A 26,874-nucleotide genomic window follows, 5' to 3' on the forward strand; every position below is an offset into this window, starting at 1 on the left:
AGGAGGACAAAATTATGAACTTCGTAGCAACTTGGATGGACTTAGAGTTTATAATACTGAGTGATCAATCACAAGAGAAACGAAGAACTGAGTAACACATGTTCTCACTCATAAACAGACCATGAACAATTATCACAATATAAGAAAGGAATTGGCAGTGGTGGGAAACTCCCGGGGAGGGGGAGGCACACCTCATCAACAAGGGTACCTGCATAATGAACATTTGTATATCTAACCCTGAATTGTACTCCACATCTTTAAAATAAAAAAAAATTTTTAAATAACAAATAAAATAATTTGGCATTTGAAAAAAAAATTGTGTATTTATTCTTGCATGTTTAAACATCAGTCACCTTCAAAGCATACTCCATTTGATGCAATACACTTATTGAGATGCTTTTTCCATTGCTCAAAACGGTTTTTGACCTCATCAGTTTTGATACCTTCTAGTGCTTCTGCCATTTTTTTGTTTCACCTCTTCCACATTGGCAAAACGTTTTCCTTTGAGGGCTTTTTTCATCCTGGGAAATAAAAACAAAGTCACTTCCGGTGAGATAGAGTGAATAGGGAGGGTGGTCACAGAAGCTAGGTCATTTCTTGGTCAAAAACTGCTGAACACTCAGCATGGTTTACGTGTTGTTTGTGTAAATTATCCATCATGAAATGGGCAACTGTGTTGAAAGAATCTCCAAAAAAAATTCACTGAAGCCAAACGCAGCCTCTCACAACACTAGCTGGTACACTGATATCTATGGATTCCTAGAACACTTACCCAGTGGGTGAAACCTGTACTACAAGGGACCCGGCCTCCAAAAGTTAATTCCTTTTGGGCGTCCTCCCCTGTGCATACATGATGTTTTTTTCAGCATAACCTACTGTTTTTGTTTTTTTTTGAGTTGGAGTCTCACTCTATCGCCCAGACTGGGATGCAGTGGCCGCTCCCGGCCACCGCAGCCTCGACCTGCTGGGCTCCGGTGATCCTTCCGACTCAGCCTTCCAAGTAGCTGGAACTACAGGCACGCACTACCACGCCCGGCTAATTTTTTGATTTTTTTTTTGTAGAGATGAGGTCTCGCTGCCCAGGTGGGTCTCGAACCCGCGGGCTCAGGCAATCCACTCACCTCAGCCTCCCAAAGGCGTGGGATTACAGGCTGAGCCACCGAACCCGGCATAACCTACTTTTTAATGAGACTCTTGCATGCATAGGAAAATTCCTTACCAACTACTTTAACCACCAAGAAATAGATGAATCTAAATAACTTATCAATTATGAACTTTATAAATATAAAGAAAAAGTAAGTTGGGCAAATTATTAAATCAATGCTATACTATAATAATAAAGAATTCAGTTAATTTCAGTCTCTCACCCAAATATTCTCTTGAGCACAGAGAACGTATCATTTGTGAACATCAACCAAAATATCATCTTTCTCAGCCTGACTGCTTTTGCATGAGCTTTCATCCATCTCTTCAAACTGGGCTTCACCAAATATTCCCGTTAAGTGAAACTTCAGCCTCCAAGAACATTCTGACACTGATCTTGGAGGGAGTTTTAAGCATTTTGTTTGTTTGTTTGTTTTGTTTTATTTGTGGCAGTTACTTCATAGTATTGCTTCTAGCCCAGTTTTTTCCTTCTTCAGTTGCAAACAATTCTGATGACTTTCCTTCAGCATTTGCACAATGATTTCTAAAAAAATTATTAGAAGTGAACATTTCCACACAATAAGCCAAAGTTTTCCTCACAAAAGGACAGCAAGATTGAAGTTCACTTGCATTTTCACAATAAAACTCCTGCTTTAAATATGTATGAGAGACTACCCAATACTGTAAAAGTTACCATCTCTCATTTAGAAGATTTTCCAATCTAGCAGGAATGGTGTTATCCATCATATAGTCACAGTGAAGGCCACTGTGAGAAGTCTCAGACACAATGTCATCTCTGTCATCACTCTTAATTTTAAGTCAATCTCAATTTCCCCATTTTGCATCTTCTTACTAGGGTCAAGTCATGGTAAGGCAAGATGTCTTTATTTCTACGTTAAATGTGAGTGATTAATAGAATTGTGAGTATTAAATGAGTTTATATGTGTACAGCACTTAGAACGGTATCTGACACATAGCAAACGCTCAGTAAATGTTGCAGTGGTTGTTGTTATTTTAATCACCAATCCATATTACCTTAAAGTATAAATATAATTTAAAAATACTTATACTATTTTTTAAGGAATGTATATGCCGGCATGAATAATTATTTTTAAAACCATGTTTTCTGTTAGTTAGCGGTAACTAAAAAATTACTGTAGAAAGAAAAATAGAATTCAGTAGAACTAAATACTTGAAAAAGCACAATTGTAGCAGGAAATTGAACCAATCTGAGAAACCAAAAACAAAACACAAAAAAACCCTCACAAACAGTACTGCTCAGAAAAGTGATACATGCTTTTCAAAAGAACTAGCTATGTTGGTTTCCATAGACTGGTGTAGAAAGCACAAGTTTGGGAAGTCAAAGAGATCAACACAAAGAGCCCTACTAGGAGAGTCAGTGTTACTTCTTGCTACAGTAGTTCACCATGCCTTTTGACAGGCTGTACAACTCATAACACCACATTCCCAAAATACATACATAATACGTTTTCCAATAACTTGCTATCCATAAAATGTTCCTCCTCTTTCTTTCTGGATTTTCACAAAATAATATGAAATTTGGTGACACAGAAAAAGTTTTTACCGATTTTGCTTTTGTATCTGACAAAATTTTAGTAATTTTGACCTATACTTTTAATTTTTCTTCTCTTATGTAAAGGATAATATATGTTTGTAAAAATTAAACAGAACAAGGTAATATAAAAGAAAAATAAGTCTTCCATTTTCATTCCCTAGGAACACATACCATTGTGAAACACATCAATAGACAGTAGTTATACAGATACCTTCATATTTATACATGCATATCCTTATATGTACAAAAAAACTATATGTAAAATTGAATAATCCTACAAGACTCAGTATACATTTGCTCTCCTTACCCAATAATGTATTATAGAATTCATCCACATCAGAACAAATAAAATCTGCAAAAGTAAAAACTCTGAAAAAGTTTTTCAGAAAAGTTTACTAAAGTCCATGAAGAAAGATTATGTTTATTCTACCCAGAATTACAAGAGAAATAACCTTCTTTTCTTAATCAGAATTTAACCTCAATAGCAAATTATCTTCTTGAGTAGTTCACTGAAGTTCTTGGATCTAATTGAGGAATAGACTCTTCTAGCCTTAGCTACTAAAGAATCTCGGTTCCCTATTTTTTTCTATGCTTCAAGTAAAATGGCACAATAATTTGATTATTAGTCTATAGTTAATCTAAACTTGGGTTTTTAAAAAAATTTCACTTTTTTCTCAGATATCAAAATTGGAGTAGTAAGAGCACAGGGATAATGAGAGCAAAGCTGATGGTGTCACAAGTCAGAATGTGGATACAAGCAAGTCTGGCATGGGAGTAGGCAGGCTGCAAGCAAATAAAGAAACCAGAAACAAGAAGAAAGCAAAGTTGACACCTAGGGAATGATCGGTCAGAGTAACATGTAAATCATAGAGCAATGAGACAGAATTCAACACAGGGATTTTCATGAGATGAAAATACAAGTTAAGGATATGCCTAAGTACATGTCTATGGTCGATGTCATTTTGTTTGCAATTATTCACTGTCCTCTTCCCTCTAAAAGGATGATAACCTACCATCATGTGGCATCATTTCTCCAGTAGGGAGACTGTACCTCCTCATGCTATCTTATTGACCTTGACTACTTAACATGTTTTGGTCAATGGAATATGAGCACACATTATGTATCCCACATCTGAGCAGAAATGTTATGAAACACCAGGAGCTTCTTCCAGGGCTCTAGAACTTTCCCTCTGCCATAAGAATGGTAGTGTCCCATATAGGTACTTCTTTAACTTGCATTCTGGAATGAAAAGATTCCTGGAACAGACCACAACCTATATGCCATGTGAATGGCAAATAAATGTTTTGTTGTTGCAAGTCCCTGATATTTCATTACTATAGCAAAGTTGACTAATGCAGAAATTGGTACCTGGAAGTGGGATGCTGCTGTAACTAAAATATATGGCCCTAACTTGTGCCAGGCAGAGAGTAGCATGGAAACTATTATCAGGGCTGGAAAAATCATTCCTCATGTTATGCAGGAATAAAATATTTGGTAAAGCTGTCACCTGTAATAATTTGATTGACAGGTAATAAATCTAAAGAACTTATGACTTCGGGCGAAGAGACTGAATAACAAAGTGTTACTAGTGTACATGGTCATTACTAGTTGTATTTAACAACATTCTTCAAGAAAGAGGTGAGGTCCGGAAAAGAACTGTTCTATTTAGAGAATCCAGAATCCTAGGAGCCACTGACCTGAAAGCTGCAACTGTTTTTTATGTCAACTTCGGATTAAATTTTAAAATATTCTGTGCCACAAAGACCAATTAAGACTCACTCTTGGGGCAAAGAAATGACTTAGGAAAAAGAATGTGATTCCCCAAGAATCTGATAAGCACAAAGTATCACTAAGAACAAAATCGAACAGATTTTTGGAGAAAGTTGTGCTGTCAAAAGCAGCACCACTTAATGAAAACATTATTTGGGCTGAAGTCATCTGGAGGCTTGACTGGACTAGATGGCTTTCTGTCTGGCCCCTTGACAGACATAACTGAAATTCTGGGCTCAGCTGAGGTTCTAGAAAGACTGAATCAATCAATCTCTCTCTTCCATCTCCTCCAGGAGTCTTAAGCCTTCCGCTCTATATAAGGTTTCTCCACATGGTCTCTCTGGCAGGATTGCCGAATTTCTTATACAGAGGCTCAGGTCTTCCAAAAATTGCAAAAGTGTAGGCTTCCAGACCTTCTTAACACTCAGGACAAGAATGGTAAAGCATCACGTCCACCACATTCAATTGGCTAAAGTAATTTGAGGTCAGTCCGTATTCAACATGGGGGAGTTCTACACAAAGTCATGAATACCTGAAAGCATGGTTTATTGAGAGCCGTTATTGGAGACCCGAGACCATAATGCACAAAAATATTTACTGAATAAACTAATTAACTAATGACCTTCTACTGCAGCAGACCACATTGTTATTAAGGTCGGGATGGGCACACAATGGTTTAAAATTGTCATCATTATTTTCATTACCAGACAGCATTTATATAGTCATGATTTTCACATAAATACCTTCCACCCAAAGGAAAACAAATAAAAAAGAAACCTCTTGGCAGGATTAATTTAAAAAATTATATTTTAAAGATTTTGAAACTGGGCATGGTGACTCACAGCTGTAATACCAGCACTTTGGTAGGCTAAGGTAAGAGAATTTCCTGAGCCCAGGAGTTCAAGACCAGCCTGGGCAACATGATGAGACCTCGTCCCTACAAAAAATAAAAGCAATAAAGATTTTGATTCCACATGATTGTTGAAGTTTTAATAGAACCATAGAAAGCTAAATGTGAGGAAGTAGATGGATGGACAACAGTAATTAAAATTATACACATCTAGCCAGAACTCCACATTAAAAGTAGGAAAATCAAATATGGTATTGGGAAATCAGGACACAGATTCCAGTCCCAGTTTTGAAGACTAACATTAACTAGGTGTTTGATTTTGGGAAAGTCTCTGGGACTCAGTTTTCTTAACCTTAAAAATGACTAATCCCACTACTGGATATCTACCCAAACAAAAAGAAATCGTTGTATAAAAAAGATACCTGCAATCAAATAATAATTGCAGCACTATTACAATAGCAAAAATATGGAATCAACTAAATGTCCATTAATGAATAAATGGATAAATAAAATGTAGCATATAGACATGATGGAATACTATTCAGTCAGAAAAAGAATTAAATCATGTCTTTTGCAGCAGCATAGATGGAACTGGAGGCCTCTGTATATATTATTCAAAAGTAGTTTTACACTTAGGAGATAGGAAGGAAGAATGTGGGGGAGTAGGGAGGACATCTCATCCTTCTTCACTCAGAATCATTCTGTTTTAAACACTGAGTTTTCTTTAGAGGTGAACTGTATTTTTTAAAAATGGTTCACAAATAAAATACATTTGAAAATGGGAGATCTGGCTCACTCCCACCAGGCTCACATTTTATAGATGAGGAAATATTGCCCTTTTCTGCATCCTTCTCTGTGCTTTTTTAGTGCCTGTCATCAGCTTTTGTGCCCTCATGCAACCCCTGATCCCTCTGGTGGTACCCCACTCAGACCTACCCTACTCTCATAGTATTCTGTATTTAAATGAAGACCTACTTTGTGGGGAATAAGGAATTCAAGGTAAAGAAATGCATAAAATTGTGATTTTGAACTCACAGGTTAATGATAAAGGTCACCAAGTAAAAAATGCAGAGAAAAAAATTTGATTCTAAATTCCTACCATGTTAATATTTTAGAAGGATGTAATGAGAAAGGAGAATAAGCAAAAAGCAAACTCTCCGAATTATACACAACATTATACACAACATCTTTTAGGACACAAGGGTTCAATTTAAAAAACTATTCAGGCAACATTTTCGCGTCCCCTTCTACTGTGGGAGCTCTTCTGCCCTCTCAATAAATTCTGCTTTGTCAAAACAAACAAGCAAACAAACAAACAAATAAAATCTATTCTTCATGAAAAATAAATTATATGTTGTTTCCCACAGTAACTACTGACTAGCGGTTTACATCTGGGAGGTACTTCACTTGCTAGTCTAAAAAATTTCAAGAATGCAGGATCTACCACTGTTCTGCTGCTGTCTGAAGAGTTCTCTCTGCCTCTTCTGCGTCACATAAATAATTACCAAGTTAACTTATTTCATATTTTGACTGTAATTAAATGAAACAACGCTTTATTCTTTCAGTTCTTTATCAAGATATGTGTTAGAATGGCCTCTGCTAAAAGTGATAAATGTTCTTATATAATCCCCCAACTGTCTGAAATACTTTTCAAATATATTTTTTATTGATATGCTATCAGCATAACATTTCTTGGTCACAAAAGTCTCCTGCTCCTGTCAATGATGCTATAAAACAAGAATACTTACTTTTTCAGATTTCATCATCACAGAAATCTGTTCTCTGGTTAACATGAATCATTTTTCTATTGAATATCTAATTCAAATTTAGGAGGCATGTTCAGGTTTTAGCAACTTGACAATTTTAGATAGTTGTAAAAGCTAATTATTCTTTACTCTGTCAAGGTACACCTACTTTAGGCTGAAGAGAACTCAGAAAGTAATCCCAAAGTAGGTATGTTGCACCAAGGTGTCTGAATCAGTTAGGGTTTGAGCAGGGAAACAAGGAAGCAGGACCACTATGAGCGATATGAATAAGAGATTTATTATAGGAATTAGGCCTTACACAGTTTGGGAAGAAACGGAGGACATAGAGATCCAGTGTGGGACAGCTAAAGGACCAGAGTAAAGTCGCTAAGGCCACAAAGAGAAGCTGGTGAAGAAGGTTGCTGTGTTAAAGAAAAACTTATTCTGACACTTTGAAAGACAGTAAGGAAGATTATTATTGAAAATAGGACTACTGCAAGGACAGTTTTGCATTAAGGGAGAGAGATTGAGCTCAACTATGAATACAAGGACAAGAGGGGTTTCAGTTCAGAAGCAGGGTAAAAAGTCAGTGGATGGGGAAGTACAAAGAAGAAACACCAGAGATAAGGGGGATTCTGGCTAAACCACCTTGACGGGTTACATAATGAAGGCAGGCCAGGGTGATGAGATACCAAAGATGAGGGATGAGAAATTTTTTCAGATACCAAGGGATTTTTGCTAACTGATTTAGCAGGATTCTTGCTAAAACTGGACTAAGTGGGCCAAGGATGAAGCCCAAAATCAGGGCCTACACAAAAACAGGACTTAGAGGAGCCTGACTCAAGTTTGATCAAAGGAAAATCTTTGTTATTGGCTCTGCATCCTGTGATGGGCCTAAAGTTGCTGTAGGTCACAAGGCAGATGGTTGGGAAGAAAAACTGCAGAAAAACAGAGAGAGTGAGGACTAACCTGTGAGAGTAAACTGGCACTCGTGTTGTCTGCTTCTCAGTGTTTCAAACCTGGATGGTATGGATGACCTTCAGAAACTGGGCCAAGCCGGGCTGGGTGGCTCAGCCTGTAATCCCATCCCATGGGAGGCTGAGGTGAATGGATAGCCTGAGCCCATGGGTTCGAGATCCACCTGGGCAACTTGGCGAGACCTCATCTCTACAATAAAATCAAAAAATTAGCCGGGCATGGTAGCGCGTGCCTGTAGTTCCAGCTACTTGGAAGGCTGAGGCAGAAGGATCACCGGAGCCCCAGCAGGTCGAGGCTGCGGTGGCTGGGAGCAGCAACTGCACTCCAGTCTGGGTGACAGAGTGAGACTCCAACTCAAAAAAAAAAGAAAGAAAGAAACTGGGCCTACACAGACTCCTAGCCCCAGGCTCAGAGAAGTACTAAGAGAAGATCTGGCAGGAGCTAGAAGAGCTGCTGTCCCACCGCACAAAGGTAAGCCAACAAGCATAATTTGTACCTGCCCCCTGAACTGACCTTCCCAAAATAAAGGCTGCTGCCTGATCCCCCTGCCTTCCAAATCTCAGGTAAATTTCTCTTGTGATCATCTCTAACTTGGAACCACAGAGAGAAGAATAATTCTGGGAAATGCAGTCCCGGCTTAGCTAAATTGGCACAGTATAAAATCACCACAGTACCCAAAGTCCCTACATATGAGTTGATCTTAAGTTGTATTTAAGCCTCTCAGAGATAATATACATTCAACAATAATGCCTATCACAAAACAGAATTTTAATTACTGTATTCATTTGCAAATTTTCTCCAACTTTTCTTTCAAATTCAAGAAACACCGTTACCAGCTAAGAGATACTTATTTTACTCTAAAGTAAACATAAACTGAAAGCAATATTTAACACCTTAATTACTAACAAAGCAATTTTTTCTTTTCTTTCTTTCTTTTTTTTTTTTTTTTTTTTGAGCTGGGGGAATCTTACTTTGTCACTCAGGCTGGAGTGCAGTGGCATGATCATGACTGACTGCAGCCTCGACTTCCTGGACTCAGGCAATTCTTCCATGTCAGCCTCCCAAGTAGCTGGGATTACATGCCTGGCTAATTTTTTTATTTTTTGTAGAGAGGGGTATTGCTATAACAATTTCTGAAATAGAAATCGATTCAATACTTCTCCATTTCCACCCATCTGCATTACATCATTTCAGCTCTTCTCATACTATCTTCTTTCTACTTCCCCTAAGTCAAAAGTCTTGAACTCCAAACATGAAGCCCTCTTACTCCTACCTGGAATGTAGTTTTTATCAATGCTACCAAGTCCATCTGCCTGCATTGTAAAAATCTGACTTATTATGAATGTAAATTGAGTTCAAGTTCTTTCTCAGACAGCTCGGTGGGTTCATAAAAATTAGGATATGATGTACAACACCTAATTCTACATATTTGCAAACCCAACTGAACTCTGAGACTGGCAACATCCCTAATACACTCATTAAGTCCCTACAAATGTCTCTACCCTTAACAGAAAACTCCTCAAGGGAGAGAGTGACAAGCTCAGTTTTTCCTGAAGCCCTCCCTTGGCCCCCAGAGACACTCTTTCCTACACTGTACTGGCACTGGGATCCATGACAAGTGCATTCTCCTCCACTTACCAGGAGCATTAAGAATAATACTGGGCACTTAGTAATTTCAATGGAACTACCTGGACATCACTACTTTTCAACTATGTTCCCCTTACTCTGAGAACTCAGTTAAGACATATTCATAGTAGTGGCATCTCCTAATATCCTAACTAGCTAACATATTATCCTTATGGTAATGGTGAAAAATCACCAGGAATTTGAGCAAAAGACCCAAGTTTTGGTTCTGGCACCAAATTTTTCTAGGTCTCAATACAAAAGGTAAAATCCATATCACAGGGGAGTTGTTGTGAAGTGGAAAGAAGTTAATGGATGTTCTATTCTCACCCATAATGACCCCGATCTAGTCCACTACTCATTTATTTGGTACAGAAACAGATTCTCCTTCTTGTATTGGGCCATATGGCTTGGGTGCTTGAGACCTTGGAGGACCACACAGCTGCTTAAGGAACTCCCTCACACTACACAGAGCCACTGCTCCCTTCCACACAGGCTCTAGTGTAGACCTGGCCCACCATACTACTCTTCCACTTACTGTAAAGTGAGGGTTCTTTCCAAATTTATGATGAGGGTTATGGGATTTCTTTCTCCTTCTCTCTCAGCATTCCTGATCCCTCCTTATAATCTAGATTTATATTTTACTCAGGATTAGCAAGGTATTATACAAATATTAATGCAAAAAGATGACATGTTACATGGTATAAATGTGTATTAACCTAGGACATGCTTTTTTCCTTATAAGATTTATTTTATGTCACCCAGGGTCAGCAATTTGTTCTTTTTTCCCAAAAAATATTCCTAAGATCAACTATATAACTTTATTTTCTCTACCTTTTTTTCTTTTAAGTTACTTTAAGTATTATTTACAATAAAAGGCAAACACAGCTTAATGAAAATTAAAAGCTAATGTCTTCTATATTTACATTTAAATTACAGAGAAATAACTATGGGGAAGCCATTGTCACTAGTGGTAGTTAGGCTTATAAAATATTTTGTACATGTAGAGAGACTACTAAAGCACAACAGATTTCAGTTTCCTTCGTTCTCCTCCTCCATCCTGTCCTTAGTGGATGACTTATCCTCATCCTTAGATGTAAGCAAGTTCAGACTCTGAAGGACAGCTGATCAGTAGATAACACACAATTAAAAATATCAATCTTTATTTTAAAATGTTAGAGTTACTACACGCTGATCACAAAAGATCAAATGTAACTTCTTTACACACAATACTTGAAATTAGAAAATTTTGGCATATAATTAATATTTTTGAAGTTGCAATAGCATTTCATGGAGATGTTGCCCGTTTCAAATATTAAATAAGATCTTCTCTCTCACTCTTCTTTTTAAGACCAGCAAAAACCATTTTAGTTCCAGGGATATATTTCTTTGGGTTCTCCAGATATTCCATCAGAGTCTTTTCTCCCCATACAATTCCTATAAAGGGGAAAATAAATTTTAAATGTGTGTAGTTATATTTGTAGGGCTTACTTTCTGATGTGACCCACATAGGTGATTGCTCTTGGACTCAACAGGAAGCCTATTTTAACTGAGAATACTTATAGATTCTGACCTATAAGAAAATTCCAAAATTAGCCTTCACTCTTTGACTTCTCTATAGAAATCTAATAGTCACATGCTGTTTAGGATTATCCAAGATACACAAATGAACTATCATGTTATAGCTAAGCAGTACTCCATCCTTCTGGAATCACAGTGAGTTCCTTCTAGAAAAGATGTTATAAATCACTTAATCCAGTCCCTCATTTTGCAGATGAGTAAATTATGTCCCAAACAAAGAAGAGTAACTTGCCCTAATATTACAAAGCAACTTCGAGTCAAGAATTTGTGACGACTAACTCATATTTCCATGTTCTTTTTACCAATCATACCAATCTGCCTTTGTCCAGATCTCCATCAAAATCTATGATTTCGGAAATCCAGTCTTAAGATGACAGAGAAAGGGTGCTTTTTTCCTTTCTAAAACCAGTCAAAAAGAACACAAACAAAAAGAAATACTAACTTCACTTTCAGTAAAACTTTTGAGGAAGCGCCTAGAGCTCCAAATTTCATATAATTAAAAGACTTCCAAGCATATAAAGCCTGGACCAGAGTGAAAGGACACCTTTCACTAATGATCTCAGAAAAAGAAGAGAAGAGTTCTTCAAAGTATGTGGCCCACCTGGAAAAGCAAAGTCATACTCTTTGACTCAAAATAACAGGGCTGGGCTTGGTGGCTCAGCCTGTAATCCCAGCACTTTGAGAGACCGAGGCAAGTAGATTGCCTGAGCTTGTGGGTTCGAGAGCAGTCCAGGCAACTTGGCAAGACCTAGTCTCTACAATAAAAAAATCAAAAAATTAGCTGGGCATGGTAGCACATACCTGTACTTCCGGCTACTTGGAAGGCTGGGGCAGAAGAATTGCTGGAGTCCAACAGGTCGACGCTGGGGTGATCATGAGTATGCCACTACATTCCAGCCTGGGCAACAGAGTGAGACTCCAATTAAAAAAAAAAAAAAACCAAACAGGATATATCAATTGGCGTGAAAACTCTTAAACTCAGTTTTACACCATGGAGACCCAGGGAAGTCAGGATTAATGAAGAAACCACCAACATACCATCTTTGAAAGAAAGACTCTAACTTATCATAAGATGGAGGAGAAACTGCAAAGATTTGCGTAACCCTAGGCCTTCCAGTCTTTGCCTGCTGAAGTGAAGAGCTAAATAACACCCCCACAAAAACATATACACATATCTCTAACACAACTTTGAGTAAGGAAGACCACAAAACTAACTGGAACACTCAGACTCTCACCCTTACTATCCTTCTGCAAATAACTAGTTCAAGAAGAACTATCTTTACTAAAAGATAAGTAATAATCAAAAAGAAATCAGCACAAAAACATACTGAAAATACACACAGTATACATATACACCCCCACACATATCACATACATACTCACAGTAGAAAGGAATATAAAAAACAAAAGCTAAAAAAAATACACACCAGAAATTATGTAAATTTAGCAAATGAAAATCATGACTACATTCCCATGGATTCAGAAAGAGTCTTTATGAATTAAGGGAACAAAATGAGCTTTAAAAGTTCAAGTAGAAAATGTTAAAACAGAAAAACATAAATGACAGCAAAAAGAACAGATGCAGATGATAGCACAATCAGACTTGAAGATATTAATTTTTTTTAATGGAAAGAATAAAGAGTTTAAAAATGATTACTCTGGCCCAGGTGTGGTAGCTCACACCTATAATCTCAACATTTTGGAAGGCCAAGGAGAGAGGATTGCCTGAGTCTGTGGGTTCAAGACCAGCCTGGACAACTTGGCAAGACCTCATCTCAACAATAAATCAAAAATTAGCCTGGCATGTTGGCGCATGCTTGTAGTTCCAGCTACTTGGAAGACTGAGGAAGAAAGATCACCTGAGCCCAGCAGGCCAAGGTTGTGATGGCTATGAGCATGCCACTTCACTTCAGCCTGTGTGACAGAGTAAGACTCCAACTCAAAAAAAAAAAATTGAAAAATGATTAGCTATAAGATCAGCATGAAAATGACAGATACAGAAGCTATTTAGACAAAGGAGTACAAAATCTGTACAACTGGTGACCCAAATTAAGATTTTTTTTTAAAAAATGAAATAAAGCAAAATTATTACAACATGTAATTAAAGAAAATTTTCAAAATTAAAATATCTGAATCTACCAATTGAAGAGCACAACATGTCCCAGAAAATACTGAACTAGGTCAATAAAGGCCTAGACATAGTCTAACATAGACATAGTCTAACAAAGTTACTAAATTTCAGTAAGAATTTTACTAAAACCTAGTGGAAAAATAATAAAATAAAAATAAGAACAAGTACCTTATAATGGAAAACTATCAAGTTGGCTTCATATCTCTCCAAACATAATTCAATGTGAAACATACAAATTCCTGAGGAATTAAAGATTCTCCCAATAATTTTATCCCCAGCCAAACTATAATTCAAGTATAATGACAATTTTCAACAATTTTCAAACACTCAAGAACTGGAGTAATATAGTTCCAGTAATCTTTTCTTGGTGTTATTTCTAAAAAACAAAATCATCTACCAATCAAGAGATAAATGAAGATACCATGCTAAAAGTTGGGAATACCCACTGGTACCACCTAAATGTAGAACAAATATTAAAACAGTGGTGGTATTATGGTTATACAAGACGTAAATAATATATAGCATATCAGAGTAGAAATAACAACATAAGTAGCAAGAGTTAGGGGACCCTATGAAAAAATGATAGACTATATACATGCTTTGATTTTCTCATCCTTCACAGAAGATAAACAGATGTTGCTTAGAGTAAATAAATCAAATATTAGAGGCATATAGATATTATTTGAAGCATAAATATGGCCACTAAAATTACAAAGAATTATATTACCATACAAAATTAATTGGCAGAGAGATAGGAATAGGAGAAAGTCAGGAAAAGTGAACACACATAATTTCCTTGATATACTGGGAATTATTCTCTTGAATTGTTTGAATTTGTATATAATGAATGTAGCTTTCAAAATATTTTTAAAGTTATTAACACATTTATGATTCTGTGTGTCCTCCTGCATCCATTAATAAGATTTGACATGACAATAGGCAAGAAATAGAAACTAATCCCTAACAAATTAGTTTCACTAATATGCTAACCCCATGATTTATTTAAAGGCTCAAGAAAGCTAGGTTTGAAACCTACTTCTGTCACTTATTAGCATAGACTTGGAAAAAAAACCATGAATTAATTCAATAATTTGTTTATAAATTCTGCTTCAATTATCGTTGCCCAAAAAATGCAAGAGGCACTTCAATGCACTATAAAGATTATTCTTAAGAGAAAAATTGTATCCACTTACTGATGTTTTAAAACTACAACATAGATGGTTTAATATCATTAATCATTAGAAAAATGTAAATCAAAACCACATGAGATAGCACTTCAAACTCATAATAACAGCTATTATTAAAAACAAAAACAAAATAACAAATGTTGTTGAGAACTGGGAAAAATTAGAATCTTGTATTACTGGTGGGAGCATAAAATGGTGTAGCCATTATGGAAAATGGCATGGCTGTTCCTTAAAAAATTTAGACACAGAATTATCATAGGATACAGCAACTCCACTTCTGATCCAAAGGAAGCAAAATCAGGGACTTGACAGATTTTTGTATACCTAGGTTCAAAGCAGCCCAAGTCTGCTATTATTTATAATAGCCAAAAGATAGAAGTAGCTCATCTCCATCACAGGATAAACAGATAGGCAAAATGTGTTATCTAGATATATTATTACTCAGCCTTTAAAAAGACAGAAATTTTGACACATGGTCCAACTAAGATGAGCCCTGAAGACATTATGCTAAGTAATATAAGCCAGCCATAAAAGGACAAATACTGTATGATTCCACTTAAACAAGGTACCTAGAGTAGACAAATTCACAAAGATAAAAAGTAGAATGGCAGTTGCCAGGACTGTTCAATGGGTTCAGAGTTTCACTTAGAGAAAATAAAAAAGTCCTGGAGATGGATGATGATGATGGCTGCAAAACAATGTGAATGTGCTTAATGTCACAGAATTGTACACTTAAAAGTGGTTAAAATAGGAAATTATGTCATGTATATTTTACCAAAGTTGTGAAAACCACATGACTATTACTATAATCATGAATTTTGTAAAACTGTACTTTACACAAGTCATATGGGACAAAGTATATTTAAAATATGAGAATTTCTGTATTCTTCTGAAAATAAAAATGGTGTAATTATTTGCAATAGATAGGTCATACATAGAAAATAAAATATAGTTGACAGTGTGCCACAATTTGTGTTAACACTCAACTACTGAATTCCTGGTCCTTCTTCTCAGTTATTCAAGTCTGTCTTCTAGCCAAGCTCTACTAAAGTGTTTTTTAAATCCTTATTTTATTTTATTTTATAATCTTACTATATTAATTGAATTATGATTTTAAAATAAGGTTATTTAAAATAAAATAAGAAAAAAAGGGAGGGTAACCCCTTCGGGTCCCCTCCCACTATGGGAGCTTCTCTGTCCTTTCAATAAATCCTCCCTTAAAAAAATAAAATATTCTTATTTCATCAGAGAAACTAACAGTAATAAGTCACAATTATTACTTAAATAATCTGACTTAAGTAAATTGTATTTCTAATTCTTAAATATCAGTAAAACCAAGTCTTTTATACAACTTTCAACCTTTGGCAAGAATCTAAAACAAAAGATACATTTGTACATTTGTTATAAATTAGTATTTCAATAAATGCTAATAAGCAATAAATTCCTCAAAATATTGGCAGCCAGATGAACAAATATTAGTTTAAGAATATAAATCAGGACTTTAAGAGTTGACTGTGCTTGTAACAGGATAATACAATAACAAAATAACAATATAGAGAAAAATTACTTTAAAAATTAAAGTCATATAAATGCAAACAATAAATGTGAGTTAAAAATGGATTTTCTTTGTAGTCAACTGAAAAGCCTATTGCAATAATCCTGATGCAATTCTAACACTAACAGCCCAGTGTTAGCACAGACTCCACAGTCCCCAACAAAACTGCCCTCACTTCAGACACCAGTTGTAAGTTTAGGGGCTCGCTAGCACCCACTGTCAACCAACTCGCTACAACTTCCAACCAACTGGCTATAAATTAAAGGGTTCCCAAAACCTAAGATTCAATAATTCACTAGAACAACTCATAAAACTCAGGAAAGTTCTAAACTTATAATTAGTTTTATATAAAGGATACAAATCACGACTAGCTAGAAGAAGAGTTGGTGAGAGATCCCCAATGCAGAGCATCTCAAATGTAGAACTTCTGGGTCATTTTCCTATGGATCAAAACTCACATGGATGTGTTCACTAAGCAGGAAGCTCAACCAGAGCGTACAGTTGACAGTGTCCAGAGTTTTCAAGTGGGGTTCCATTGTAGTGGCATAACTGATTGAATCGTTGGCCATGTGACTGAACTCAATCTTTGGAGGTCAGATTGATTCACCTAGTTCAAAGCCCCAATTCTGTAATCAACTGGTTGGTCTTTGCAGGTTAGTCAGTCCCCATCTTAAAACTATCTAGAAGCTCCATAGGAGCCATCTTGTTAACATAATCTCAGATTTTGGCCAGGGGCCAACTACAATAACAAAGACACTTTTATCACCCCAGAATTCCAAGGTTTTAGATGTTCCCTGCCAGGAACTCAGGACAGAGAATAGACAAATTACACAATACTACTAACAGTATTTTCTGCATTTCTCAAATACAATAATATTGTGTTAATAATAACTATGCTGATATTTTAAAAGATGCTAAAACACTCCTGACTTAAGAAAGATTAAATTTATTCTATTTACTTTTCTCATAAGTACTTTATCTATTATGTATTTATTTTATATGTATACATAGTCCCCCAAATAAAGATATGCTATAAAATTTTTTTTATTTTAAAGATGTGGGGTACAATTCAGGATTAGATATACAAACGTTGATTATGCAGGTACCCTTGTTGATGAGGTATGCCCCTCCCTCCTCTAGCAGTTTCCATCAACTGCCAATCCCACCCCGCCTCCCCTGACAGTTTCCCACTACTGCCAATCCCTTTCTTATAGTATTAAAATAATTGTTCAATTATATTAGAGAAAAATGTGGTACTCTGTTCTTTGTTTCTGTGATAGATCACTGAGTATCATCAATTCTAAATCCATACAAGTTGCTGCGAAGTTCATATGTTTGTCTTTTTCATGACTGCATAATATTCCATTGTGTATATGTACCACATTTTTTTTAATCCAGTACAGCTTCAATGGGCAGCATGATTGGTTCCATGTTTTTGCTATTGTGAATAGAGCTGCAACAAACATACATGTGCAGGTATCTTTTCTATAGAACGATTTGAGTTCCTCTGGGCATATTCCCAATAGGGGAATTGCTGGGTCACATGGAAGGTCAATTTCTAGTTCTTTCAGAAATCACCACACTGTCTTCCAAAGTTTGCACTAGTTTGCATTCCCACCATCAGTGTAAAAGCATTTCCTTTTCTCTGCATCCTTGCCAGCATCTGTTGTTGTTTGTTTTATTAATCATGGCCATTCTTACTGGGGTTAGGTGGTATCTCAAGGAGGTTCTGATTTGCATTTCTCGGATGATGAGTGAGGCTGAGCACTTTTTCATGTGTCTGTTGGCTGCTCATATATCTTCTTTTGAGAAGTGTCTATCCATGTCTTTTGCCCATTTTTAATGGGACTGTTTGTTTTTTTCCTTTTGGCATGTTTGAGTTCCTTGTACATCCTAGATGTTAGGCTTTTGTCAGATATAGAGTTGGCAAATATTTTTTCCCATTCTGTGGGCTGTCTCCCTGCTCGCTTGATGATTTCTTTTGCTTTGCAGAAGCTTGTTAGTTTAATGAGGTCCCATTTGTCTATCTTATTTCTTAAGGTATGGGCATCTGAATAGGAACTGGTTCCAGTTCCAATTTCCATAAGGGTATGTCCTGCGTTTTCTAAGATTCTTATATTTAAGGTTTTACATTTAGGTCTTTGATCCATTTAGAGTTAACTTTTGTGTATGGTGATGGGTAGGGGTCCTGTTTCAATCTTCTGCATGTAATCAGCCAGTTTTCCCAGCACCATTTACTGAGTAGGTTCTCCTCTCCCCAGTGGTTGTTGTTGGAGGCTTTGTCAAAGATGAGTTGGTTGAGAAATTGAGGATTTGCTTCTGGAATCTCTATCCTGTTGCATTGGTCTATATACCTGTTCTTGTACCAATACCAGGCTGTTTTGATTACTGTAGCCTTATAGTAAAGTTTGAAGTCTGAAAGTATAATATCTCCTGCTTTGTATCTTTTGCTAAGGATTGTTTTGGCTATTTGTGGTCATTTATGTTTCCATATGAATTTCTGTATTGTCATTTCCAGGTCTGAGAAGAATAATGTTGGTAACTTAATGGGTATTGCGTTGAACCTGTAGATTGCCTTTGATAGGGGGGACATTTTAACAATGTTGATTCTTCCTATCCATGAGCATAGAATATTTTTCCATATGTTTGTGTCTTCTTGGATTTCTTTGAGCCATGTTTTATAGTTCTCATTGTAAAGGTCTTTCACTTCTCTGGTTAGGAAGATGCCGAGGTATTTCTTTTTTTCTTCTTCTTCTTCTTTCTTTCTTTTTTTTTTGTGGCTATTGTGAATGGAATTGTGCTTTTAATTTGAGTCTCTGCCTGCTTGTTATTGTTGTATAGGAATGCAACTGTCTTTTGCATATTTATTTTGTACCCTGAGACTTTGCCAAAGTCCTTTATCAGTGCAAGCAGTTTTTGAGAGATTGTCTTGGATTTTCAAGGTATAGGATCATATCATCAGCAAAGAGGGATAACTTGACTTCCTCGTTTCCTATTTGGATAATCCCTGATTTCCTTCTCTTGTCTAATTGCCCTAGCTGGGATTTCCAACACTATGCTGAACAAGAGAGGTGAGAGTGGGCAGACTTGTCTTGTTCCAGTTTTCGGGGTAAATGTTTTCAGTTTCTGTCCATTTAGCAATATGTTAGCTGTGGGTTTATCATAAATGGCACTTAATATTTTGAGGTATGTTCCTTTTATACCTAGGTGTTTGAAGATTTTTATTAAGAAGGGATGCTGGATTTTATCAAAATCTTTTCTGCATCTAATGATATAATCATGTGGTTCTTGTTTTTACATCTGTTGGTGTATTTAACAACATTTATGGTTTTGTGAATATTGAACCAGCTCTGCATCCTGGGGATGAAGCCTACTTGGTCATGGTGGATGATTTTTGAGATATGTTTTTGGATTCAATATGCTAGAATCTTATAGAGGATTTTTGCATCTATGTTCATAAGGGATATTGGCCTGTAGTTTTCTTTTTTTGGTGGATCTTTACTCAATTTGGGTATCAGTATGATGTTAGCTTCATAAAATGATTTGGAGAGAATTCCAACCTTCTCAACCACCTGGAATACTTTCAATAGGATTGGTATCAGCTCCTCCTTGTACATTTTGTAGAATTCTGCTGGAAAGCCAACTGGTCCAGGGTTTTTTTTGTAGGTAGTTTTCATATGACATAGTCAATTTCCTTGGATGTTATTCGTCTATCTATTGTCTCAATGTCTTCTTGTTTCAACCTGCGGAAGTTGTGTGATGTCACAAAGTCCTTCATTTCATTTAGGTTATCAAGTTTGTTTCCTTATAGGTGTACATAATAATCTCTGATAATCTTTTTTATTTCTTCAGGGTCAGTTGTGATTTGATCTTTTGTATTTCTGATTGTGTTTATTTGGGCTTTTTCTTGGTCATTCTGGCTAGGGGTCCATCAATCTTGCTAAGTCTTTCAAAGAACCAGCGTATTGTTTTGTTGATGTTTTCTATGATATTTTTGTCTTCTATGTCCCATATTTGGGCTCCTATTTTGATGATTTGGATTCCTATGCTAGAATTGTGGTTTTGGTGGTCTTCTCTTTCCAGCTCCCTTAGGTGATTTGTTAGGTTCTCCACTTGTGATCTTTCCATTTTCTTGATGTGTGCTCACAGAGATATAAATTCCCCTCTGAGAACTGATTTCAAGGCATCCCAGAAGTTTTGGTATGATGTTTTTTCATTTTAACATGTTTCCAGGAAACTTTAAACTTCTGCTTTGATTTCAGTGTTGTCCCAATAGTTGTTCAGCACCATGCTGTTTAGTGTCCACATCTTTGTGGGCTTTGGAGGAATTTTGTTGGTGTTGACATTTATTTTTATTCCACTGTTATCTGAAAATGTGCATGGCAAGATTTCAACCTTACAGAATTTGTTTATGCTTGATTTATGGTCAAGGATGTGATTCATCTTGGAGTATGTCCAATGTGGTGATGAGTAGAATGTATATTCTGTAGTTTTTGGGTAGAATTATCTGTAGGTAGCTATTAAGTTCATTTGGTTGAGTATCAAGTTTAGGTTCTGAATCTTCTCATTGATTTTTTTTGTTTTGATGATCTATCTAGGGCTGTTAGTTGGGTATTCAAGTCTCCTGCTCTATTAGTGTTAGAGTCAATATCTTTTTTTTAGTTTATTTAGCAGTTACTTTATAAATGCTGGTTTTCCTGTGTTGGGTGCATATATGTTTTGGATGGATATTTCTTGTTGATGGATTGAAACTTTTATCATTATGCAGTGTCCTTTTGCATCTTTTTAAATTTTTGATAGCTTAAAGGTTGTTTTGTCTGATATTAAGATCATAACTTCTGCCTTACTTTGTGATCTTTTTGACTGGAAACTCATTTTCCATCCTTTAACTTTGAGTCTGTGTGCATTCCTTGTAGTGAGATGAGTCTCCTGGATGCTGCAAATAATTGTGTCATGGGTTCTTATCCAGTTTGCCATTCTGTGTCTTTTCAGTGGTGCATTTAGTCCATTCACATTCAGGCTGATTATTGACATGTGATTGTTTATACCTGTCATGAGGTTCTTTTTTTATTTTTTTTTTTGAGTTGGAGTCTCACTCAGTCACCCAGACTAGAGTGCAGCAGCTGCTCCTGGCCACCGCAGTCTCACCTGCTAGGCTCTGACAATCCTTCCGCCTCAGCCTTCTGAGTAGCCGAAATTACAGGCATTGGCTACCATGCTCGGCTGATTTTTTGATTTATTGTAGAGATGAAGTCTCACTTCCCAGGTGGGTCTCGAACCTGTGGGCTCAGGCAATCCACTCACCTCAGCCTCCCAAAGGTGTGGGATTACAGGCTGAGCCACCGAGCCCGGCTGAGGTTCTTATAAAGTTTTTTCTTTGCTTGTTTTCTTTTGGCTTTGGGGTTGATGTACATGTGCATGTTTTCAACTTTCTTGTGCTGTGTTCTCTGTTGATTCAGTGCTCTGCTATTCTATTGAGAATTGTGCGACAATTCTTTTTTTTCTTTCTTTCTTCTGTGCTTAATACCTTTTTCAGTGTCTCCTGTAGAGCTGATCTGGAAGCTGCATGATCTCTTAGAGATTGGAGACCTGGGAAGGAATTTAATTCTCCATCACTGATGAAGCTGAGTTTGGCTGGAAGGACATTCTTGGTTGAAATTGTTTATCACTGAGGACTTTGAATATAGGGCTCTAATCCCTTCTTGCTTGTAGTGTTTCTGCTGATAGGTGTGCTGCTATTCTGATTGGTTTTCCCCAGTAGGTAGTCTAACCTTTCTCTCTTGCTGCATTTAGGGTTTTTTCTCCTGCACCTACTTTGTGTAGGTGAATTACTATGTGTCTACAGGTTGGTCTTCTCATTTGATGTCTTGTGGGGGTTCTCTGTATCTCTTGTGCTTGGCTGGTCACATTTTGGTGAGATGGGAAGCCTCCTAGAATACTTGCTCCAAATGGTTCTCCATTTCTCTTTTTTCTTCTGGGATATCAATCAGGTGTAGGTTTGGTCTTTGATATAATCGCACATCTCTTATAGGCTTTCTTCTTTTTTCCTGAGTCTTTTTTGTATGTTTTTTACAGATCAGGTTAATTCCATATTCTGGTATTCAAGTTCTGATATTCTTTCTTCAGCTAGATTAATTCAGCTTTCCATGCTTATCATCTTGTTTTTTATTTCCTGGATGAAATTTTTTAATGCCAAAATCTCTGTTACAAGTTCTTTCAGTGTTGCATCTTGTCTTTCTTGAGTCTTATTCACTCTTTCCAATCATTCCCTAATCCCTATCATATTCTGAGGCCAGTCATTGGTGACTTCCATTGTTTAGGCACCAAGGTCTGGTCTTTCAGGAGTTTTGTCTTTGGTACACTTGAAATTGCCTGTGGTCTTCCTTTGGTTTTTCCTTATTTGTGACAGATCTCTTGTTTTTCCTCTTTAGTTCTGTTATTCAGTGTCAGTGGGAGAGGCTTTCCTTTCTGATGTTTGCTCAGTCCTCTATTCTTCCCTGATCTGGGCTCTGGATTTGTTTTATTTTGAAATAGGATGGTAGTTGGGAAGCTTTGCTGTCTCTTGTAGTTTTTGAAGTTTGAATAAAGTAGGGGATGGGGTGCTAGGATTCAGAAACTACTTGCAAATTACAATGTTCACTTATTGTGGTATGTAATCCCTGAGACCCACTCCTCACCACCATTTTATATGATGATGCAAAGCAAAAAAACAACTGAACACACACAGACATACACACACCCCAAAACAAATAGGAATAACAGCAAGGTGTAACAAAACAAACAAAAGCATCAAAAAAACCAAGAAAACTAAACACACACACATGCCTAACACAAAGTGAATAGAGAAGAAAAACAGAAAGACGGGGGAAAAAAAAGAAAAGAAAAGGAGTTCAGATCAGACCCTCACACATATATTGACACACACCTTAAACTATAAAAAAATGAAAATTAAAAGACACAGAAGAACAAAAGAGCAAAAACAAACCAACAACAACAACAAAATTGAAAGGTGAACACTCAATCATTCGCATACACACATAAACAGAAAATGACAAATAAAAGATGAAAGAAACAGAAAAAAAAAGAATAAAACGTTTGAGGGGATGCAGATCAAACCCTCACATACACATTAATGCACAAAGGAAAAATATTTTTAAAAATAGATGAACTAACAAACAAAGAATTTTTAAAAAATTTTTAAAAATTAAAAATTAAAAAAAAGAAAGAAAAAAGCCTGCTCTCTTGTGGCAGCCTCTGTAATTGTTCCTCTAATCAGGTCTCTCCTGCACAGCCACCTCTTTCATGCTCTCCTCAGTGTTCAGAGCAGGGAAGGAGGAGGGGCAGTGGAGGTGTGTGGGGCTGCAGTCCTCCCCTCCCGCTCTCATATGGTCTGGGAGATACCTTCTGGTGGGGAAATACAGGATTGTCTCTTCCCCAGGTATGTATTCACAGGGAGGGCCCCAGTCAGGCCTATCCTGGAATGAAGTTTTCCTATTGTGACTGATCTCCAGGTTCCTCCTGGGTTTGTCCCTCTCAGTTGTGGCCCAGCTATGTGGGTCTAATGTTCAGAGGATTGCTAGGGAGGAGGGGGTTTGGGTCATCCCCATACTAACCACTGATCTCTTTGGAATCCTTCCTCATCCCTTCTGGCCATACCCTTTGTCCTGCAGCTGGATCAGGGTAGGGGGTAGAGTGCCTGGAACTCAGCACTTGTCAGGTCCCTCCAAAGTTTATACTTTAAAGATATTCCCTCTGGGTCATGATTAATCCCTGAGTAGTTGATCCGCCAGTCACAGAGATCAGGTCTGTTGCTCCATGGTGAGCAAGTCGGAGCACTTTCCTGGCCTGCCTTCAAGATGGTGGTGGGGCACCTCTCTTCTCCTCTTCCGTGGGATTTTCCTCTGGACTCCCTCTGCAGCCCCTGCTGCCAGTGCCCTGCCAGGTGATGAAGTGGTGAAGCAAAGTCTGTTGCTAGTGGTCTCCCCTGGAGCAATGGTGATGGACAGTCTGGGGCAACAGTCTCTCCCCACTGCTTTTCACAGGAAAACGTTTGTCCATTTTTTAAAAATGGCACACAGCTTCTGTGACCTGAGAAAAGCCAGGAACCAAGCAGAGAAGGTGCAGCACCAGCTGTTGTACCAAGGGCCTAGTCACTTGCTAATGAGCACCCACATAGACAGTCTCTCCCAGTATTTTCTTCTCAGGAAAGGTTTTGTTGATTAAAAAAAAGAAAGAAAATGGCATTTGGCTTCTGCATCCCAGAAATCACTAGGGTCCAAGCCCAGCAGCTGTGTCACCAGTCACTGCACCAGGAGAGCCTTGGCCACTAGCTCCCTAGCCCTCACTCAGTCAGCTACTCACACACCTACTTGCTCACCAGCACGTACACAAAATTTTCCATACATTCACTCACTCACACTGGGACTCCCAAAGTCCAACTGGCTCAGCCACCGACTTTCCCTGGAGCCCTCAATAAAATGTTTAATAAAGATATGTCACATGTTATGCCCCAAATAAAGATATGTTGAGGTCCTAACTTTTCCTACCTCAGAATGTGGGTATGTCTGGAAATAGGGTCATTGTAGATGTGAATAGTTCAGTTGAGATGAGGTCAAATTGGAGTTGGATGAGCCCTTATTCCAGTATGTGTATTCCAGTGTCCTTATAGGAAAGTGGTCATATAAAGACAGAGACACACAAGGGCTGGCCATGTAATAAAGTCAGAGGTTGGAATCATGAAGATAAAGGCTATAATTAGAATTTCACTGATAAAATGGAATGAAAGTATCACAAGTAGTGTTGATTGCCATAAAAAATTATTAGACATAGTTCCTCATTACTACACTTTGTCTTCTTGGTTTTTTGTTCATTTGTTTTTGTTGTTTTTTACTTAAATAAACATTTCCAGTAAAGAGGGGAGGGATGAGTAATGAAGTACTGTTATATGCTACAATTTAGATGTGCCTTGAAAACATTGGGCTAAATGAAAGAAGCCATACACAAAAGGTCATATATTATATATGAAACATCCAATAGGCAAATCAAAGAGGCAGAAAGGAAATTAGTGGCTCCCAGGGAAGAGGGGTAAGAGGGAATTGGGAGTGATAACTTAATGGATGCAGGTATTCTGGAATGATTAAAAAGTTTTGAAACTAGGGAGAGGTGGTGATTTTACATTGTGAATGCACTAAATGCTACTAAATTGTACACTTTAAAATGGTTAATTGTATGTTATATGAATTTCTCATCAATAAAAATAATTTTAAAATTAAAAATAAAATAAACACTTTCCAAATGGTAGTGATTTGAAATTTCAGCCCATAAAATACACTAGGCCCCAAGAAAAGTTCAAAATAGAGTTGTATCTTATTTTAAGATAATCTGATGTGACAATCTAGTTAAATACATATTCATATGTATATATCTATATGAATACACAGATATATATCTAGGAATAATAAATTCTTTTGCAAAGATATCATAGTTTTTTCCAGCCATTTTCAATCTCATCCCTAAAATGCTTCCTCACTTTAACTATCATCTACCCACTTTCCACCAACAAAGAAATTGCTGAATATACTTTTCAAATTATTTTTCTCCACCCTGCTAAGAATCACTACTACTGCCAAGGTGAGAAGACTGACTGAGCCCACGGGTTCGAGAACAGTCTGGGCAAGTTGGCAAGACCTCATCTCTACAATAAAAAAATCACCCATGCATGGCAGCACATACCTGTAGTTCCAGCTACTTGGAAGGCTGAGGCAGAAGGATCACCTGAGCCCAGCAGGTCAATGCTGGGGTGACCGTGATTGTGCGTGTCATTTGCACTCCCTGGGTGACAGAGTGAGACTCCAACTCAAAAAAAAAAAAAAAGAAGCACTACTACCACTATATCACTAAAATATGATTTTTTAACATCTAGCTCATTCTTTTTCAAGATAAATTTATTGCATAAAATAAAATACCCTGTATAGGCAAAAATCTATGCCATAACCTCCTAATTCTAATGTTAATTCTTCTAAACAAAAGAATGACCAGTAATCCAAATGCAGGTTTTATGACATAAACCAATATTTCAGTAATATGAACTTGGGGATCCATTTTTAATGCTGCAAGTTAAGAAGGTATCATAATGCCAAATCATGTGCTTTATTCTTTGCTATAAAGTATCTCTTTCTGTCCCACAGTTGTTAGATTTACCTTTGCCTTTGTTTACCTCAGAATAAGAAAATCCTGGTGCTTGTCCTGGTTTTCGGCCAAAGAGGCCCCAGAGATTTGGACCAGTCTTGTGTTTTCCACCTTTTTCCATTGTGTCGCACTGAGACCATTTCTTAATAAGGATCTTCTTGCCAGCTTCAGCATCTCCCATTTTGTTCTGCAATAAAACATTAAAACACAAACCAAAGAAAATATCAGATTTGCAAAGCTGGAAAAAAAATTACGTAACTTTGACTGAAGTGAATGCTAATGATTTTTTAAATACATATTTTTTATTTTAAAATTGTGGAGTATAGTTAAGGGTTAGGTATATAAATATGCATTGTGCAGTTACCCTTGTTGATGAGGTGTGCCCCCCATCCCAAAACAGATATTGACTTCCGTTAATCCCACCTCCCTTCCCCTCCCTGCCCCCCATAGTTTCCCGCCACTGTCAATCCTTTTCTTACAGTATTATGATAGTTGTTCAAGGTCCACTTATGAGTGAGAACATGTGATACTCAAATCTTTGTTTCT

At 37.0% G+C, this 26,874-nt stretch overlaps 1 protein-coding gene across 1 annotated transcript; it reads right to left on the bottom strand.

Moving 5' to 3' along the window:
* Positions 1 to 11,001: 11,001 nt before the first annotated feature.
* LOC103255326 (cytochrome c 2) lies at positions 11,002 to 26,509 on the bottom strand. Its single transcript, XM_008053291.1, has 2 exons — positions 26,341 to 26,509; positions 11,002 to 11,123 (listed from the first exon to the last, which is right to left on the bottom strand). Exons 1-2 carry the CDS (start codon positions 26,507 to 26,509, stop codon positions 11,002 to 11,004), a joined length of 291 nt encoding a protein of 96 aa, XP_008051482.1.
* Positions 26,510 to 26,874: the final 365 nt, after the last annotated feature.

Source organism: Carlito syrichta, unplaced genomic scaffold (genome assembly GCF_000164805.1).
Source record: "Carlito syrichta isolate Samal-C Ts95f unplaced genomic scaffold, Tarsius_syrichta-2.0.1 Scaffold288029, whole genome shotgun sequence".
NCBI classification, from domain to species: domain Eukaryota; kingdom Metazoa; phylum Chordata; class Mammalia; order Primates; family Tarsiidae; genus Carlito; species Carlito syrichta.

Excerpts from the sequence above, each read along its gene's own strand:
- LOC103255326 (XM_008053291.1), bottom strand. The coding sequence starts at position 26,509 with ATGGGAGATGCTGAAGCTGGCAAGAAGATCCTTATTAAGAAATGGTCT. Across the intron at positions 11,124-26,340 it reads TGAGGTAAACAAAGGCAAAG|GAATTGTATGGGGAGAAAAG; the intron begins GTAAATCTAACA and ends TCCCCTTTATAG.